This window comes from Cyprinodon tularosa, unplaced genomic scaffold (assembly GCF_016077235.1).
Source record: "Cyprinodon tularosa strain WSP-4 unplaced genomic scaffold, ASM1607723v1 ctg586, whole genome shotgun sequence".
NCBI classification, from domain to species: domain Eukaryota; kingdom Metazoa; phylum Chordata; class Actinopteri; order Cyprinodontiformes; family Cyprinodontidae; genus Cyprinodon; species Cyprinodon tularosa.
Window position 1 is genome coordinate 251,345 of NW_024039325.1, and position 19,227 is coordinate 270,571.

Here is a 19,227-nt window from a genome sequence, read left to right on the forward strand (position 1 = left end):
AAATATAACTTTTGATAACAAAATAACATGAGAAAATAGGAGTTTTAAAACTAACTGAACTTTAAGACTCTTCACCTGCTATATTTAAGATGTTAAAATTCTTATCTTACAAAACTTATTCCGTAAAAATTCTAAAAAATAAAAAACAATATCCGCTGGACTTGGTTTCCAAGATTTGAAGACGTTTCTCCACCTCTCCAGGAAGCTTTCTCAATTCAAATGTCTGGATCCGCAGTGAGTTTGAGTCTTTATAGACTTATCCTATGGATATTTTTTGAATTTTTACGGAATGACTATGACCTGGATGACTGAGAACCTTCATGAGCATACTTACAAAACTTAAAAATAATGGAATAAGGATAAAACTAAGAAAATATTCTGAAATAAAATTTTTATTGACATATTTTGTAGCATTTGTGTTTAGTTTGGAAAAGTCCCCAGCCAGAAGCTCATACTTATTTATGCCAAATTGATCAATATTTGTCTGAATATTCCTCTGTTCTGTTTGGAGGAAGTTTTATTTTTCTGGATTTCACAGGAACTCGGTTAGGGATGATTAAACCAATGAAGATGCGAGTCTGCAGAAGATCAACCACACATGGATGCATATTTTTTCACAGTTTCTGTGTTTTATTGGAGATCAGGTTGGATCTGGAGTAAAGCTGCTCAGCATGCTTAGTTGGAAGCAATGATCTGGTCGGCCCAAGCACGCAGCTTGGTGACACGGGCGTAGACTCCGGGGCTGCTGGTGGAGCAACGGCTGCTTCCCCAGGAGACGATACCCACCAGGGTCCAGGCTCCGTTCTTCTGGCAGACAAGAGGACCACCAGAGTCGCCCTGAGAAGAAGAACAGCGACACCCCAGCAGGTTAAATGAAAACTGTGAGGTCAAACAGGGGTAACAGAACTGGATCAGAATGAAACTCTCACCATGCAGGAGGAGGCACCGGAGGCTCCGGCACAGATCATCAGGTCGGTGATCTGGCTGCCCCAGTAAGTGCTGCACTGGGAGTTGGTGAGCAGGGGCAGAGCGGCCTGCTGCAGCAGGGGTGGGGTGTCATTGTCTGCAAAGACACACCACACAGTCAGCAGGACAGTTATTACAGGAACAAGATGGCCCTCTGCTGGCTGGGTAGGTAGTTCTGGGTTAACTGGTCAGTCTGGTTAAAGGTCTGCATGTTTGATAGTAAATATGGCCCCTTGTTGCTTACAGAGATATTGTTGTGGGGGCGTCTGTAAGTCAGGGGGGGTCGGTCCTGTAGGTGCAGGCCTGCTCAACACCCCCACTTGGTCACAGTCGCCCTGCATTTGGGTAAAAAATTTCCCCCGTCCTGCCAGCTGTTGGTGGTGAAAAGGCCCTTTGCTAATTCTAGCTTCTAGCGTTTGGACTTCTCTGGTTTGATAAAGTGCTCTACAAGTTCAGCCCATTTATTATTTCAAATTATGCTAAAAAAAATAATAAAAAAAAACAAACATTGCAGAGCTCCACCATGCAGCCCATTTACCCCCAAAGTTTGACTAAAACTTATTGCTTAAACTTTCACATAATCTGGATCATTACCAAATTTTCATAAATTGTTTTTTGACTGTTTATAGTTATATTCAAGTATCTTAGAAATAAACTTTTTTGTGTTAATGTCTTTGCTGAGGATATTTGACTGTTTTAATGTAGAACTAACTTGTTCATATCTGTACTATGACCTCATACTTTTACCTCTATTTAGTTCAGAGATGTAGGATGAGGACGAGATGATCACATGACTTCCCTGCTGGATGATTATTGGATGAAGGTGAGGAATAATAGGTGTTCTGTTTGTAAAAGCTTGAACTCATAGTCTGACCTACATGAAGACATGGTTTCCTTCATGGGAACAACATTCAGGTCTGTAACAGACGGTGAACCATCTCAGTCAGGGTGTTCTGATTGATGGAAGCTCTTACTATTGTAATAGGTCAGACCCCAGCCAGTGGTCACACACGTCATGCCTCCAGGGAAGTTATCGCTGGTCTCAGCCATGCAGACGGGGGAAACACGAAGGTTGATCTGGGCGGGGCTGGACAGCTTGATCAGGGTGATGTCATTGTTGATGGTGTAGCTGTTGTAGTTGGGGTGTCTGAACACCTGAAAGGAAGTGACATCATTAGAGATGGTTGAGGGGAAGGACCGCATGCCGTGATGGGTTTCCACTCACCTTGGTAGGCCTAATGGTCTGGGTGCTTTCTGCGTTAGAAGAGCGGTCATGTTCTCCGAGGACCACACGGTGGCTGGTCCTGCAGATGAACGCCAAGAGTTAGACCACTTCTACTGAACGGAAGCAGATTTTAGGTGCGTAGTGCTTACGTAACGCCGCAGTGAGCAGCTGTCACTACCCAGTACTCATTGATGAGGGAACCTCCACAGAAGTGGAAGCCAGTCCAGTCCTGGAACACATTGCTCAGATTTCAGCACCTTTTTAATATACGGCTAAATCTGCATCGTCATTAAGAATTCTGGGTTTGAATCCCAGTTTCTGGCAGGAGGACAATCCAGCGTTAGAGCTGCTACTACTAAAAAGCAGCTATAAGAGCCATTTACTGTTCGGGTTCAATTTGTGAAAAAGATTTGTGTATTTATTTGATCAGCATGTTTATTAAAAGTACAAAGCGATAGCTTGTTTTGCTCAATGCGCCGTTGAGCAGGTGAGAGGATTTTCAGTTACAGAGGAGCTGAAGCTGAAAATTATCTCTAAGCATCTGATGCATCAGTGGTGTTTAGCTTAAGAACTACAATCTTACATTCTTTGTACCCCCTTAAAAATAAAAAATGCTGTATTTTTGTCATTTAAACCCTTCGTATTCTGGGAAATAAAAGGTCAAAGTGCAGTTTTATTTTTGATTTGAAAGAACCTTCTATCTACGTCAATATAATTCATATAGTTAAGTCTAAATTTGAAATTATTTGTCACCATGCCCATAAAAACTCCAGGATAACACCTGATCTACTCAATTATTGTTTCTAAATGTTTCAAAATCAAATATTAAATCCTGCAGCTCTTCAATAACTGCAAAAAAACTTGACTTTTCTTTTCACATGAATAAATTAACTCTAAAATTTAAAGATTATCAAATCACCTCTCATCTCATTCAGTGCAACTTATGAATCTCAGGACGATGTGAAGGATGGTTGATTATGCATTAAAATGAACTTTGAGCTTCCAGCAATAATTATTAGTTTAAATTATTTAGAAAACTACAGCAACTAAATAGAATTAATTTGTTTATGTGAGTTTACCTGAAGGGACACCTGCCAGGGCCAGGAGTGAGGAACAGCCTCCTCACCGTTTACAATACGGGCGTAACCGGTGATTACGGGAGAGACGGCGGGCGTGCCGCAACCTTATAAAAACATCATTACATCATTAAACAACAGAATTGAAACCCAAACTGCTTATTTCCCCTCCAACCTATGCTGGACGTCTTTATGATTTACAGCAGAATAAATAAGTCTGGTGATGAAGACCAGTCTCACCGTAGGCGGCGCCGACGAAGGCAAGACAGGAGAGGATCCACAGGAAGGCCATGGCTCGATCATGCTGACCCCTTAGGAACCGCCGCTTTTATACATCAGTGAAGCGATGTGATTGGACGGGACGGTAGGAAAATCTTATCGGAGGTCGGTGGGAATTTGGACAGATGCAGGTGTTTTTCCATCTGATGAAACAGGAACATGAAGGTCACACTGAGACAAAGTCCATAAAGTCTGAGTTTTATTTTATTTAAAACAAAACTAGGTTTCTATTCATGGATATATATATTGAGTTAAAGTAACTATAAAATCTCCCTCTCCATGCATCCCCCCATAGTGCATATATACACTACCATTCAAAAGTTTGGGGTCAGCCAAACAAAGTTTTTCTGAAAAGTCCCTCTTATTCACCACCATAGGTTGTGAAATTAATAGAAAATAGAGTCAAGACATTGACAGGGTTAGAAATCATGATTTGTATTTGAAATAAGATTTTTTTTTACATCAAACTTTGCTTTGGTCAAAGAGTCCTCCATTTGCAGCAGTTCCAGCATTGCAGACCTTTGGCATTCTAACTGTTAATTTGTTGAGATAAACTGGAGAAATTCCCCCCCATGCTTCCAGAAGCAGCTCCCACCAGTTGGATTGGTTGGATGGGAACTTCTTGTGTACCATAGGGTCAAGCTGCTCCCACAGCAGCTCAATGGGGTTCAGATCTGGTGACTGCGCTGGTGACTCCATTACCGATAGAATACCAGCTGCCTGCTTCTGCTCTAAATAGTTCCTGCACGATTTGGAGGTGTGTTTAGGGTCATTGTCCTGTTGTAGGATGAAATTGGCTCCAATCAAGCGCTGTCCACTGGGTACGGCATGGCGTTGATAATTGGAGTAATAGCCTTTCTTATTCAGAATCCCTTTTACCCTGTACAAATCTCCCACCTTACCAGCACCAAAGCAACCCCAGAGCATCACATTACCTCCACCGTGCTTAACAGATGGCGTCAGGCATTCTTCCAGCATCTTTTCATTTGTTCTGCGTCTCACAAACGTTCTTCTTTGTGATCCAAACACCTCAAACTTGGATTCATCCGTCCACAACACTTTTTTCCAGTCTTCCTCTGTCCAATGTCTGTGTTCTTTTGCCCATCTTAATCTTGTTCTTTTATTGGCCAGTCTCAGATATTGCTTTTTCTTTGCCGCTCTGCCCTGAAGCCCAGAATCCCGCAGCCGCCTCTTCACTGTAGATGTTGACTCTGGTGTTTAGAGGGTACTATTTAATGAAGATGCCAGTTGGGGACCTGTGAGGCGTCTGTTTCTCAAACTAGAGACTCTAATGTACTTATCTTCTTGCTCAGTTGTGCAACGCGGCCTCCCACTTATCTTTCTGCTCTGGTTAGAGCCTGTTTGTGCTGTCCTTTGAAGGGAGTAGTACACACCGTTGCAGGAAATCTTCAATTTCTTAGCAATTTCTCGCATGGAGTAGCCTTCATTTCTAAGAACCAGAATAGACTGTTGAGTTTCAGAAGAAAGTTCTCTTTTTCTGGCCATTTTCAGCGTTTAATTGACCCCACAAATGTGATGCTCCAGAAACTCAATCTGCTCAAAGGAAGGTCAGTTTTGTAGCTTCTGTAACGAGCTAAACTGTTTTCAGATGTGTGAACATGATTGCACAAGGGTTTTCTAATCATCAATTAGCCTTCTGAGCCAATGAGCAAACACATTGTACCATTAGAACACTGGAGTGATAGTTGCTGGAAATCGGCCTCTATACACCTATGTAGATATTGCACCAAAAACCTAACCTGACTCCGCCAGATGGATTTGCTGCACACACAGACATCCTAATTAAATGGCCAAATCTAAAAAAAAAACACATCAACTTCCATAAATAATATATTGATATTAAGGAGTCTTTTAGGTTGATTGAGAACACAATTGTGGCTCAATAATAAAGATAATCCTTGAAAAATGAAATAATAATTCTGCACACTGTTGGGATCTGGAGGTTTCTCCACTTTCTCCACCAGAGGGCACACGAGATCTCCTGGAGCATGAGCCCACCGCACCGCCTGTCTCTCATCGGCTCATCAGGAGATCCGTACTTAAGGAGGAGGAGGGCTTCACTCCAATGCCAGAGTGTTTGCCAGTAACGGTTAGCAAGCCTGAGCCAACCTGCCTGTCTGTGATCTCTGACTTTTGCGAACCAAACCTGTTCCCGTTTTTCTCCTCTCTGCCTCCCAGGTTGATCCTGCCTGAATACCTGAAACTCTGGAGAGTTTCTCTGCCGGTGCATATCCATCTGGAAACCTTCCATTGAAGTAATTTTGGGAAGGGGCGAAAATACTGGTTAGCTGATTGGCCTATGTTGGTGATAGACGGGCCAAATAAACCAATCAGATCAACAGAGCATATGACGTACTAACAGAGCGACGACGAAGAGGAGCCAATTGATAGATCAAACTCTTGCCGAAACCAGTCGGGAGGAGAGCAAAAACATCTTTTCCTCTGAGAAAAGCCTCCAGAGCAGTGTTTTGCTCTTCTTCCAGTGAAGAAATACTCTGTAATTCCGATAAAACTTGCTCGATAGCCACGCTAACGCCAGTTTCATCGGCCGAAGCCGCCATGTTCTTTAGACTGAACTGTCGCGCTTCTCGTTGCGTCACACCTCAACCCGCCTCAAAGCCAACGCTGATTGGACGTTCGTTTGGTGAACGGCTCCAAATTTTCTTTAATGGAGAGTCTCCAGACTGATTAGCGAGTGAAACCTTTAAAGCTCGCGAGATCAGCATGGTCTCACGAGGCTACCAAAAACCAGACATTTGCAGCTAGAATAGTTAGTTAGATATTTACCACATTAGCAATGTATAGAGTGTATTTCTTTAAAGTTAATACTAGTTTAAAGTTATCTTTATTGAAAGGTACAGTGCTTTTCCTTAAAAAATAAGGACATTTCAATGTGACCCCAAACTTTTGAACAGTAGTGTATACACTGTGTGTAGAATTATTAGGCAAATGATTATTTCCACAACATCGTCCTTTTCATACATGTTGTCCTACTCTAAGCTGTATCGGCTTGAAAGCCAACTATCAACTAAGTAAATCAGGTGGTGTGCATCTCTGCTATGAGAAGGGGCGTGGCCTAATGAAATCAACGCCCTATATAAGGTGTGCTTAAATATTAGGCAACTTCCTTTCCTTTGGCAAAATGGGTCAGAAATGAGATTTGACAGACTCTAAAAAGTCAAAAATTGTCAGATATCTTTCAGAGGTGCAGCAGTTTGGAAATGTCCAAGCTTTTGAAGCGGGATCATCATCGCACAATCAAGCGGTTCATGGCAAATAGCCAATAGGGGCGCAAGAAGTGTGTTGAAAAAAGAAGACGCAAAATTACTCCCCATGAATTGAGAAGGATGAAGCGTGAAGCTGCCAGGAAACCATTAGCCACCAGTTGTTCCATATTTCAGAGCTGCAACATGTCTGGAGCGCCGAGAAGCACAAGGTGCTCAATCCTCAGGGACCTGGCCAAGGTAAGGAAAGCTGAAAAAGGCCACCTTTGAAAAAGACGCACGAGATAAAACGTCAAGATTGGAACAAGAAATCTCTGCAGACTGATTCCTCCAAGGTGTTTGGGTCTGATGGAATGAGAGAGAGTCTAGATGGGCCAGATGGATGGATGGGCACCAGGCTGGACCAGTAAAGGGCAGCAAGTTCCTTATCCACTCAGACGCCAGCAAGGTGGAGGTGGGGTAATGCTATGGGCTGCTATCATCAAAGATGAGCTTGTGGGACCTTTACAGGCTGATGATGGAGTCAAGATCAACTCCCAGACCTACTGCCAGTTTCTGGAAGACACCTTCTTCAAACAGCAGTGCAAGAAGAAGACGCCATCATTCCAGAAACACCTGATATTCCTGCAGGACGATGCTCCGTCACACGCATCAGAATACTGTGTGGCGGCCAGAAAAAGGCTAAAAGGAGAAAATAATGACATGGCCACCTTGGTCACCTGATCTGAACCCCATGGAGAACCTGTGGTCCTTCATGAAAGGTGAGATCTACAGGGAGGGAAAACAGGGAGGCTGCTGCACGCCATGAGGATCACACACAGATCAAGACTCTGACAGAATCTATGGATGGAAGGATTTAGAGCATCATGGCGGAGAAAGGAGGATATATCTGTCACTGATTTGAGTTTTTTTGTTTTGTTTTTTAATGTCGCAAATGTTTATTTCTGAATTTTGAGTTGTTATATTGGTTTACCTGCTGAAAATAAACAAGTGAGATGGGTACATATTTGATTTTTATTACGTTGCCTAATAATTCTGCACAGTAATATTTACCTGCACACACAGACATCCTAATTAAATGGCCAAATCTAAAAAAATACACATCAACTTCCAAAAATATTAAAGTTTGATATTAAGGAGCCACCCACATGCAGGAAACCACTCAGAGAACCAGAGAAAAGGTTTAACAGGTTTATTAAGAGCACGATGCGTGGATCCAGAGTTACTCAGAACGCTGGTGAACCAGAACTAGAAGTGAGAAGGGAAGTTCAGAGTTTAGTTCAGGTTCTGTAGGAAACTTGGACGACTTGCAAAAACAAAGACTGAAACGGGACTCACGTTTCCAGAAAAAGGTGTCCTTCCCAGAATCCAGTCTGTGTGGGTTATTCTAGAACTTGGTTGACTCGTTGGAGGGGGGACAGGTTTTACTCAGGTTAGGTTGGTTCTCTGAGGCTCAAACGATCCTTCCAGGGGGAGAAGGCCAAAACATCCAGTTTGCAGGATGACTTCCTGCCGAGAGGCAAAGACAAAAAACAACAAGGTTAGAGCTCAGAGAGAAAAGACTCGGATAGACTCAGCTAAACTCAGCTTGGCTAGAGTACCCAAAACTGGCAAACACTCCGGCGATGAGGTAGTGGCAGTCAGCAGCTTAAGAGTCCTCAGATAATGAGCCAACCATCCGCAGGTGTGTGCAAGGGCCAACGAGAACCGGGCACCACCTGGTGGTGGAGGGAGAAAACACCAACAACACACAACCCACACAAACTGGATTCCTAACACTTTTGGGTTGATTGAGAACACATGCAGCCCGATCATAAAAATAATCCTCAAAAATACAATAATAATTCTGCACACAGTGTAATGTATTGTAGGGCACACTCTGACTTTCCCAAGTTACGAACTATCATTGCATTATACTTCAACAAGGGATCTGTGCTAAAGTTCTTGATATTGACAAAATAATTGGCCCCGTTGTGAAGATTATAAACTGCTTTGCAGCTAAGGTAAAGCAGCACCAGAGCTTCAAGTTCATCCCAGAAGAGCGCTCTGCACACCATGAGGATCTACTTCATATCGACGTGAAATGGTTAAGACACGGTAAGGTACTGCAGCGCTTTCTTTCTTTGCTGGGTGAAATTAAGACTTTTATGGAGAGTAGAGAAGAAGATACAACAATTAACGGATGCAGAGTGGCTTCTTGATGTTGTCTTTCTCACAGATGTGATGAATAAAATCAGCCAACTGAACATGCAGTTACAAGACAAGGACAAGAATGTGTCTGACATGATCAGTGCTGTCAGGCCATTCAGCGCCACACTGACGTACATTCAGCAAGTTAAAATCAAAAGGTTGCAACACTTTGTCATGTTCCCTGCCCTAATAGCTGATCTCTTTACTCATGTGCCTAACCCTCCCCGGTTAATATTTATCATTCATCTTATCCACCTGCTCCTGCTGCTTTATATACGACTCAGCCCAGCTATCTGGGCCAGATCATTGTATGTCTGTTTGTGTGTTTCAGGTTTAGTTGGAGATCATGGCTGATTTCCACAGTTTATGTGCTCGTTCTCGGAGGCCATTGGTTAGAGAGGGGTGTTAGTCTTGTTTTGGAGTTTCCTGATCGTGTCCTGGCTCTTGTCCACTGAGCAGGCCCTGTTCCTGTTTTGGCTCGGGGGAGGGAACTAATTTAAATTTCCATAGCTTCCTTATGTCCTGTCTATTTCTGCCTCTCTACTACTGAGCCTGCCTGCTTCCAGCTGAACGTTTCTGCCTGAACTTGCTGTTGGCCACTGCGTATCTGCAGATCCACAGCTCCGTGTATCTATTCTGTTTGTTTGAAAAAACGTTTTTAAACGTCCCACTGTCTGTATCACTTGAGGACGGCTTTTTCTCATAGTAGCTTCATCTGGTCTGTTCCTGTTTGGCTGTGACTTCATCCTGGAGAGAAATATCAGCTGTGCTGCTGCCATCAACACCTTTGTTTCTAGATGTTGGAGCTTGGCCTGTTTTCCAGTGTAGTCCTGTTTCTCTGACTGTGACTAACTGGATGTGCTCTCTTCATCCTCTGACATGGGAGCTGGCTCGGAGCTCGTCTGCCTGGCTGTGTGTTTCCTGGACAGGGCCGCCTGTGGAGCTGGTTGACAGTTGCCTTTTGTATCTATGCTTCTTTTTCTATGTCTGCTTCTGTCTCCTTGAACCCCAGTGGGCCTCAGCAGATGGCCGCTCACACTGAGCCTGGTTCTGCTGGAGGTTTCTTCCTGTTCAAAGGGAGTTTTTCCTCTCCACTGTCGCTACAAGCATGCTTAGTGTGAGGGATTGCTGAAGAGTCAATGAGTCGATGCAATCAGCTGGTTTTCCTTAGGTAGAAAACTTTGAATCAATCTGACTGGATGATCTGGTGAACTGGAAAGTGACCTGAGATGACATGATGTGAATTGGAGCTATAGAAATAAACTGAATAGAATACTGGATCCTCATGACACACTTTCCCTCTGTGGTGAACAGGTGCTTTGATTGTTAATAAATATTGTGATCTTCTGGCAAAGCTTAAGCAAGAGCTTTTAGACAGATTTAGTGACTTTGACAGGCAGCAGCCTGTGTGACATTTACCGCAAATCCATTCATGGATGTTGATACCAGCAGGGGCGTGCATACATAGACACTAGGTAGTGCTAAAGCACTAGGAAGTTTGCCCTTTATCAACGAAAAGGCCCTTTTGAAACTCGTTTTTTTTAATTATTTTTTTTTATTATCAATATTATTAAGATTTTATCGATGTCGGTTTTGAAATAATCTTTTGAAAACCTGAGCCATTAATAACGACTGAAACAATGCCCCGAAATGAGCCACCTCCTTGCGCGCACCCGACCAGCCTATCTCTCTTCCTTTGTCACGTGAACTCGCGCGGTCGCCGCAGGGCATGCCAGATGCGCAGCATCATAGCAGTTCAGTAAGCGTCTTCAGATAGCAGGGACGGTCGCTGACAGGCTGCTTCTCCCGTGCCCCATTAGCCAGGTAATATACAGATCAAGCAGAATCATTTTGTTGTGCATTAAAATGTCTCATTCAGCAGCACCAAACAAGCATTTTTGCCGACTGGTCACCTGATAAACTAGTTAGGCTAGATAAAGTTTTACACTGTAGCCCAAGTCAATGACAGATAACGTGAGGACGACCACATAGGCTACAAATAATTTCGGAAGAGTTTGCAATTGCAAATCTATGTGTTAAGACAAACGTTTTCTGTTGTATGGGTTTTGTTAGGCAACATAAATCAACATATTTTGGTCTCTTTATTGTCCTAATTGTATATTGATTTAGTAATTGCAGCACAATGCCAAGAAAGGAGGGTTAATCGTATTGAAAAATCTTAAAAGCTGTTCACATTTTATTTTTAAGTGGTTTGTACAAAATCAGCAGGTATTAAAATAGCTATTATTTTGTAGGCTACCATAAGTCATATCCACGTGACAAGACTTCCAGTCATGTTGCCCTAATAGCCCAATATTTAAACTAATGTGGCATATTTGTTAAAGCTATTATTATTATTATTATTATTGTCATGATGGTTATTATTATTATATTGTAGCCAGTCACAGCAGGGAAGCTCTATACCATCAACATCTACCAGGACAGGAGATGAGGAAGAGTTCAGGGAAGATGTGGTAATGTGGCCTTTTTGTTAAGTTATTGCATGTATTCTAATTTTGGATTTTCTTTATTTTTGAACTTGTTTGCTTGTTTTCAATTTTGTGTGTTGCATGTTTTTTTTTTTTGGATTTTGTTTGGAGGCCACATTACCACTCACACCTGGACACGCCCACAGCAACGGCACAGGTGTTCCCCATCAACCAAGCAGCGTGCCGACTGGGACGCTGATTTAAAAAGGCAGCTGTTTGGTTGGAGAGACACACCGGACATGGGAAGGCCGATCATGGAGGGAGCCGGACGGAGCGGGTGAGAGAGAAGCAGCGGGAGAGGTTTGGGGACTGACGGCCGGAGGCACGCCGGAGCGAGGTGCAGAGACGCACGCCGGAGCGAGGTGCAGAGACGCACGCCGGAGCGAGGTACAGAGACGCACGCCGGAACGAGGATCCAGCGCTGGGGTGGAGGCGCGTGTTGGAGGTGACCTCGCAGGCCAGCTATGCTGGAGAGGCCCACACGCGCAGCGTGCCGGAACGAGGATCCAGCGCTGGGGTGGACGGTGCCCTCCATTGTACTCGCCAAGTGCGCGTCTTTTAACAGACTGGGCCATTGACTCTGCTGCTCTTCATCGTCTGTATTTTTATCTTTCTTTTTAATCTTTTTCCTTTTAACTTATCTTTTTATCTTTTTTATTGGACTTTAATCGATTAAACTTTTTTAAAGCTCTGCTCACAATTGCCGCAGTCTGTTTGGTTTTATGTTTTTTTTTTAAGATGATCGCACCTCTCGGGTGCCACAAAGACACAGACAGAAAAAGACCTGGGTGAGGGAGAACAGATGGGTGAGGGAGAACAGATGGGTGAGGGAGAACAGATGAAAGATGAGCAAGTAGTACGCTTTAGTCTGTTCTGTTGGTGGTGTGACTTTTTTCATTGAAAACTCACGTTTAGAGAATGTTACAAATAAAAGTCAAATTTCATTCAACATGCGTGTGTATTTTTTTTATAATTAAGTGTTCCACATGCTCTAAAAAGTGCCCCCCCTCCCTCCTGAGCACCTGTCCCCCAAAATGTCTGTGCACGCCTCTGGATACCTACCAGTGAGGTTTCACGTCAGATGGTTGATTTATTTTGCATTTATCCTGCTGAAATGGTAATTGAAATTATGAATTTGCAAACTAATCTGCATCTTAAGTCCCAGAAGAATTCTGTTAATTTCTGGATCCTTGTAGAGCCAAATGAACTTCTCAATGAGGTGGCATTAAAAATATGTGCTTTATTTGGGTCTATTTACCTATTCGAGACAGCTATTTAGAACATTAATGTTCTCAAATGCAAGTTCAGGACGAGACTGAATGATGAACACCTTGAGTCTATCGGAGTGAATCTGAGCGGCTACGCTCCAAGATACTCCTCGCTAGTTTCATTTCATTTGTTGGTTGTGATTTCAGATGATAACATGTGGATAACTATTGAATCAAGAATCACTTTAAAGATAGCATGTTCTGATGTTTAAAGTTCAGAATCTGTTTTCTGAACAGACATGCATTTTGTTCAGGCAGTAGCGTAGTGTTAGACGAGTAGCTAACGTAGTTTGTAGGTAAATGAAGGTAGCTCACTAAGGGGAAAGGTTGGAGACCCATGGCTGAAGAACCTTATGGTAGATCTGAAAAGCAAGAACTGCTTCTCTTTGTTCAGCTATAAAAGGGGGTCTGCTTTGCAATAAGTCATGATATAAAACCAAATTCTAGTTCATTTTCGTTTTTTTATGTTTGTATTTCTTTGAATACAACACTGACCCTGTGTTAGTTTTTATTTCAAATGATGCTGTCATAAGAGCACTGTATATAGATATGGACAACAACATTTATGTCCAATTTGTTGTTTTTTAATGCATATTTACTGAATGTAAGTACTTGTAGATGGACATTTTTTTCATTGTGAGTTTTATTTCTAACGTCACCATGGCACTCAGTGAGAGATGATCAGACTGATGAAGATGAGGGTCTGCAGAAGAAGAACCACGCATGGCAGCAGATTTAGTCAGTTTGTGGATTTTATTAAAGATTAAGGTGGAAATTTGTCAACGTTGCTCAGCATGCTTAGTTGGCAGCAATGATCTGGTCGGCCCAAGCACGCAGCTTGGTGACACGGGCGTAGACAGCTGGGGTGCTGGTGGAGCAACGGCTGCTTCCCCAGGAGACGATACCCACCAGGGTCCAGGCGCCGTTCTTCTGGCAGACCAGAGGACCACCAGAGTCGCCCTGAGAAGAAGAACAGCGACACCCCAGCAGGTAAATAAAAACTGTGAGGTCAAACAGGCTAACAAGAACCTGACAGGAAGTAAGCTCCCACCATGCAGGAGGTGACTCCAGAGGCTCCGGCACAGATCATCAGGTCGGTGACCTGACTGCCCCAGTAGTTGCTGCACTGGGAGTTGGTGAGCAGGGGCAGAGCGGCCTGCTGCAGCAGGGGTGGGGTGTCATTATCTGCAAAGACACACCACACAGTCAGCAGGACAGTTATTACAGGAACAAGATCGCCCTCTGCTGGCTGGGAAGTTCTGGATAATAAACCTGATCACTGTTAGCTAGAAGGCTTCTCTTTTCTCAAAGATGTGAACTGAAGGTCTAAAAACATGAACCGATATTTCATAAACTGATATGAAGCTGATATTTAATGGGCCGTGTCCACAGCTGAGTTAAATAGCTACGACACAAAACAAGCACAAGTCAACTTCTGTTAAAAAGCTCCTATTAGGGTCAGTTGTGTCGAAGTAGAATCACATCTAGAAGCTTTCTGTCCTTCAGGATTTGAGTTCTATTCCACTGTTGAGTTTGATAAAACAAGCTCCTTATCAAAAGAATGAATACATACAATAGTTGATAAGCTAATTTCCTCAACCTAAATCAAACATTTGAAAAGAATTGGAGGTCTTTCAAACGAAAGACTTTGGGATAAGGAGTACTGGGATGTAACTTAAGCCACTTATCTCATTACTTTTTAATTACTTTAATGCCTCCGTTGATATTAAACAACTTTAGTTGACATAACCTAAGTTTGCCTTAATTACCACACAAAAATATGTAGTAACTGACCTCAGGGAACTTCATGGTCTGTTTCCTTAAATGCTTTTGGGAATGAAAAGCAGGTTTGCACAAATAAAAGTTGGTAAAACTCTAATTTAGTCAATGTTCTGTGATGTTGTAAGATTACAGGTTGTTCCTTTAAAGTCTACTTTTAATCTTCTTTATATCTGTATATGACTTGTTGAAAAAAACCTGTATTTGCATATTTCTACTGTAGATTTTAAAAGTTATTTATTACCTTTTTAACTTATATTGGGAAAAACACTTTAGATATAAACAGTTTTCTGGTGTTATTATCTTTGCTGATGATATTTTAATGTTCTAATATAGAACTTCTCTTGTTCATATCTGTACTATGACCTCATACTTTTATCTCTATTTAGTTCAGAGATGTAGGATGAGGACGAGATGATCACATGACTTCCCTGCTGGATGATTATTGGATGAAGGTGAGGAATAATAGGTGTTCTGTTTGTAAAAGCTTGAACTCATAGTCTGACCTACATGAAGACATGGTTTCCTTCATGGGAACAACATTCAGGTCTGTAACAGACGGTGAACCATCTCAGTCAGGGTGTTCTGATTGATGGAAGCTCTTACTATTGTAATAGGTCAGACCCCAGCCAGTGGTCACACACGTCATGCCTCCAGGGAAGTTATCGCTGGTCTCAGCCATGCAGACGGGGGAAACGCGAAGGTTGATCTGGGCGGGGCTGGACAGCTTGATCAGGGTGATGTCATTGTTGATGGTGTAGCTGTTGTAGTTGGGGTGTCTGAACACCTGAAAGGAAGTGACATCATTAGAGATGGTTGAGGGGAAGGACCGCATGCCGTGATGGGTTTCCACTCACCTTGGTAGGCCTAATGGTCTGGGTGCTTTCTGCGTTAGAAGAGCGGTCATGTTCTCCGAGGACCACACGGTGGCTGGTCCTGCAGATGAACGCCAAGAGTTAGACCACTTCTACTGAACGGAAGCAGATTTTAGGTGCGTAGTGCTTACGTAACGCCGCAGTGAGCAGCTGTCACTACCCAGTACTCATTGATGAGGGAACCTCCACAGAAGTGGAAGCCAGTCCAGTCCTGGAACACATTGCTCAGATTTGATCATTTCGTCCTTCTGTGGTTAAAAATCTTTGTTCTCTGAAGGTCTAGACTAGACTCTTTGTTTTCTGGGAATAAAAGGTCCAAATTACATAGTTGAGTATGAGGTCTCACCCCATTTTCACCACGGTCATTAAAACTCTGAAGGGAAGTAATTTATTCTGGATAATTTCAAACACCTGACGTTAAAAACTTGGTTTGCTTTTGTATTCAGATGTACTGATTAAAAATCCAAAATTTAAAGGCAATTATTTCCCCTTTGATCTCATTCATACTAACATATGATGCTCAGGAAGATGTCTTAGGAGGTTGAATGAGTATTAATGCTGGAGTCTTGTGTTGCACCAACATTTGTTATCAGTGGGGATTATATGGAAAATATAAATAGCCCCTGATTTAGTAAAGCTAAATAATGAAATATATTCGTTCATCTGTTTACCTGAAGGGACACCTGCCAGGGCCAGGAGTGAGGAACAGCCTCCTCACCGTTTACAATACGGGCGTAACCGGTGATTACGGGAGAGATGGCGGGCGTGCCGCAACCTTATGAAAACATCATTACATCATTAAACAACAGCAATCAAACCCAAACTGCTTATTTCCCCTCCAACCTATGCTGGACGTCTTTATGATTTACAGCAGAAAGAATAAGTCTGGTGATGAAGACCAGTCTCACCGTAGGCGGCGCCGACGAAGGCAAGACAGGAGAGGATCCACAGGAAGGCCATGGCTCGATCATGCTGACCCCTTAGGAACCGCCACTTTTATACATCAGTGAAGCGATGTGATTGGACGGGACGGTAGGAAAATCTTATCGGAGGACGGTGGGAATTTGGACAGATGCAGGTGTTTTTCCATCTGATGAAACAGGAGCATGAAGGTCACACTGAGACAAAGTCCATAAAGTCTGAGTTTTATTTTATTTAAAACAAAACTAGGTTTCTATTCATGGATATATATTCATTTATTAAAGAATCTCCTTGAATATATCCATATATTTAATAAATATATTCTAACAGCAGAACCATATATTTTTGGTACAGGACATTTATGAGGGAAAGACTTCTTTCCTCCAATTTATTGTTTATTCTAGAGATATAAAGCAAAGACCAGCAGAACACAACCAGGACTTGTTGGAAACCTCTTGCAATCAATAAAATGCTCATCAGCCGTCCTTCTTACTTTCTTTTCTTTTTTTTTTTTTTTACAGTGTCCTGTCTGGCAATGTGGCAATAAGAATAATTGTCTTGATGCCAAAAAGAGCCCAACAGATTTTACTTTCACAAGTGGAGCAGTACGGCTATCGCCATATTGCTCCACTTGTTTCATGCATATAAATTGCTTTATTATAATTATGCAGGAAGTTTTACAGTTTATATGGACACTGCAATGTAAATAGAGCAGAAAAACAGAATAAGAAAAAGGAAAAAGGGAAAAAAAGAGAAAAGATGAAAGAAAGAAGAGATAGAAAGGAGAGAAAACACGTCCCCCTTACTTTCAATCAATTCTGCAAAGACCTGCATTTATATAAAACAGTTAGCATAAATGTCTCTGGAGTTTGGAGCTTTGCATTGTGTGACTAAAATGTCCCAAACAAACTTTTATACAGTACAACACAAGGAGATAAATGCACACATTTATAAAAAGAAGAAGAAAAAAACACCAGGCTTTTGAACTAATTACTTTCTCTGTGTTGATTTTGTTAAGAACAAAGAGACTTTTAGAAGCTTCAGATTAGACGTTAGCCCAGCCTGGAGCAACAGGGGAAGTGCTAAAGCGCAAAGCGAAGGGGATGGATAATTAAACTAAGATCCTATCCTAACTAATATAATTGTACCCCTTGAGATTCTGGAAGTGAATGCTTAAAGTCTATGCACATTTTTATTAGTGTTAGATACATTTAGTTAAATAAATAAACCGTGACACCAGTTAACTGAATCTTTAACAGCTGCATGACCAGAGATACACCTGGACCGCCTCCAAGAACGTTACAGGAAATCAGCGGATTGGTGGAACGCCTCCTCCATAACATCCAACTGCAGCCGCCAACACCACAAACCCCGCCCCCCCTTCATATAAAACACAGCTAAGGTGCAGATCTTTCAGTCCAAACTGTGTCTGCTTGTTAAAAGGTTTAAAATAGAAAAAAAAAGGATTCATTAATTATATAAAAACAGGTTGGAAATTAAAATATAGAAGATACAGAAAAAAAATAGAATAATATACTTAAATGGAAACAAAAAGGCTTTAGTTAAATAAAATATCCCAGAAGTTTGTACAGATTTAGGAAGTAAAATATTTAATGTATAATATTTAATTTATCATAAGAGTGTATGTTGGGAAAAAAGTCTTCGTTATAGTTTGTAAATTCATAGAGGAAACTGAGCAGAGCCACAGATAAAACACACAAAGTAGATTTTCTTATTCATAGAAACCTATTTTTTATTGCATGCAATGGGAATTACAGAGTTCCTAAATGGTACGGTGTTAATCCTGAAATAACCTCAAATGAGTTGAGAACATGAGAGAGTATGAGGCGGAGCTGAATCCTACGGAAGAGGATTAGGGCCACTGAAAAACAAAACGTAAACTGATTTTTACATTTTATTTCAGTTTAACATGGGAAAAAAGTCAGAATTCTGACATTAAAGTCAGAATTCTGACTTTTTTCCCATACTATACTGAAATAAAGTTAAAAAAAATCAGTTAACTTTTTTTTTTCAGTGGCCCTAATCCTCTTCCGTACAATCCTGGAGTACCTGATTGAAACTACAGAATTAAAACTTATTTCCATACATAAATGTTTTCTTACTTGCCAGAAGGCGTCCCGACTCTGACAGCTCACTTCCATTCTTACATATGATGCAAACATCCGTGTTTGTGAGGCTGTGTCTCGGGAGGCGGAAGCGGTTCCATTCCTGGCTCATCCTGCTCACCTGGATGAAGCCGCCCAGGTAGACTGACATCCAAGTTAAGCTGCCCCTGATGCTGCTCATCAGAATGCGAGCGGCATGGCGATGTGTCTATGTCTTCCTGGGTATCAGTCTGGCTCCCTGCACAGTGTATGAATCTGTGCATGAAAAGGTGAATAATCAGTGAGTACGGAGTGATTGGAAAGACCAGGAAAGGTTTATGCAGGTGTTTCATTTTTACCATTTTAGGGCATTTTCAGGATCATGATGTTGAGATAAACCATCCATCTATACTTAATCTGATAAAATGCAGCATCCAGAACTGTTACGATTCTGGCCTGTCTGCCTGAGAGCAATCGACTCCAGCTGCTGCCTGCTGCACTGCAGAGCAATCAGCTTCTCTCAGCTGTGATCCAGCAGTTATAAGTCAGCCTGAGGCTGGCAGACCGGGCCAGATCCACTTCATGTTACCTGACCAAGTTCTTGACCTCGTCCTCGCTTCACTGATTTTCCCTCTTGCCTAGCCCTAATCGGATTTCTCTGCCTTCTGGACAATGACCCTCTTTCTGCCTCCTGATCATTAAGCCTGAGTCTGGCTTCCAGGACCTGGATCCTGACTCTGTGCTCCAAGTCACCCAACTATTAGCCACCCAACAACTGTTAAAGGAGCAGTCCGCTCTGTTAGAGCTGC

General features: G+C 42.3%; 2 protein-coding genes across 2 annotated transcripts; both read right to left on the reverse strand.

Annotated features, from left to right (window-relative positions):
- Positions 1-607: 607 nt before the first annotated feature.
- On the reverse strand, positions 608-3,668 carry LOC119797487 (chymotrypsin A-like). The gene is made up of 7 exons (XM_038306571.1): positions 3,508-3,668; positions 3,271-3,374; positions 2,341-2,420; positions 2,192-2,270; positions 1,941-2,121; positions 930-1,063; positions 608-837 (listed from the first exon to the last, which is right to left on the reverse strand). Exons 1-7 carry the CDS (start codon positions 3,557-3,559, stop codon positions 676-678), a joined length of 792 nt encoding a protein of 263 aa, XP_038162499.1. The 5' UTR covers positions 3,560-3,668; the 3' UTR covers positions 608-675.
- A 9,807-nt stretch (positions 3,669-13,475) lies between these two features.
- Positions 13,476-16,453, reverse strand: LOC119797486 (chymotrypsinogen 2-like). The gene is made up of 7 exons (XM_038306569.1): positions 16,301-16,453; positions 16,064-16,167; positions 15,524-15,603; positions 15,375-15,453; positions 15,124-15,304; positions 13,790-13,923; positions 13,476-13,698 (listed from the first exon to the last, which is right to left on the reverse strand). The coding sequence occupies exons 1-7, from the start codon at positions 16,350-16,352 to the stop codon at positions 13,537-13,539; spliced, it is 792 nt and encodes a 263-aa protein (XP_038162497.1). The 5' UTR covers positions 16,353-16,453; the 3' UTR covers positions 13,476-13,536.
- Positions 16,454-19,227: the final 2,774 nt, after the last annotated feature.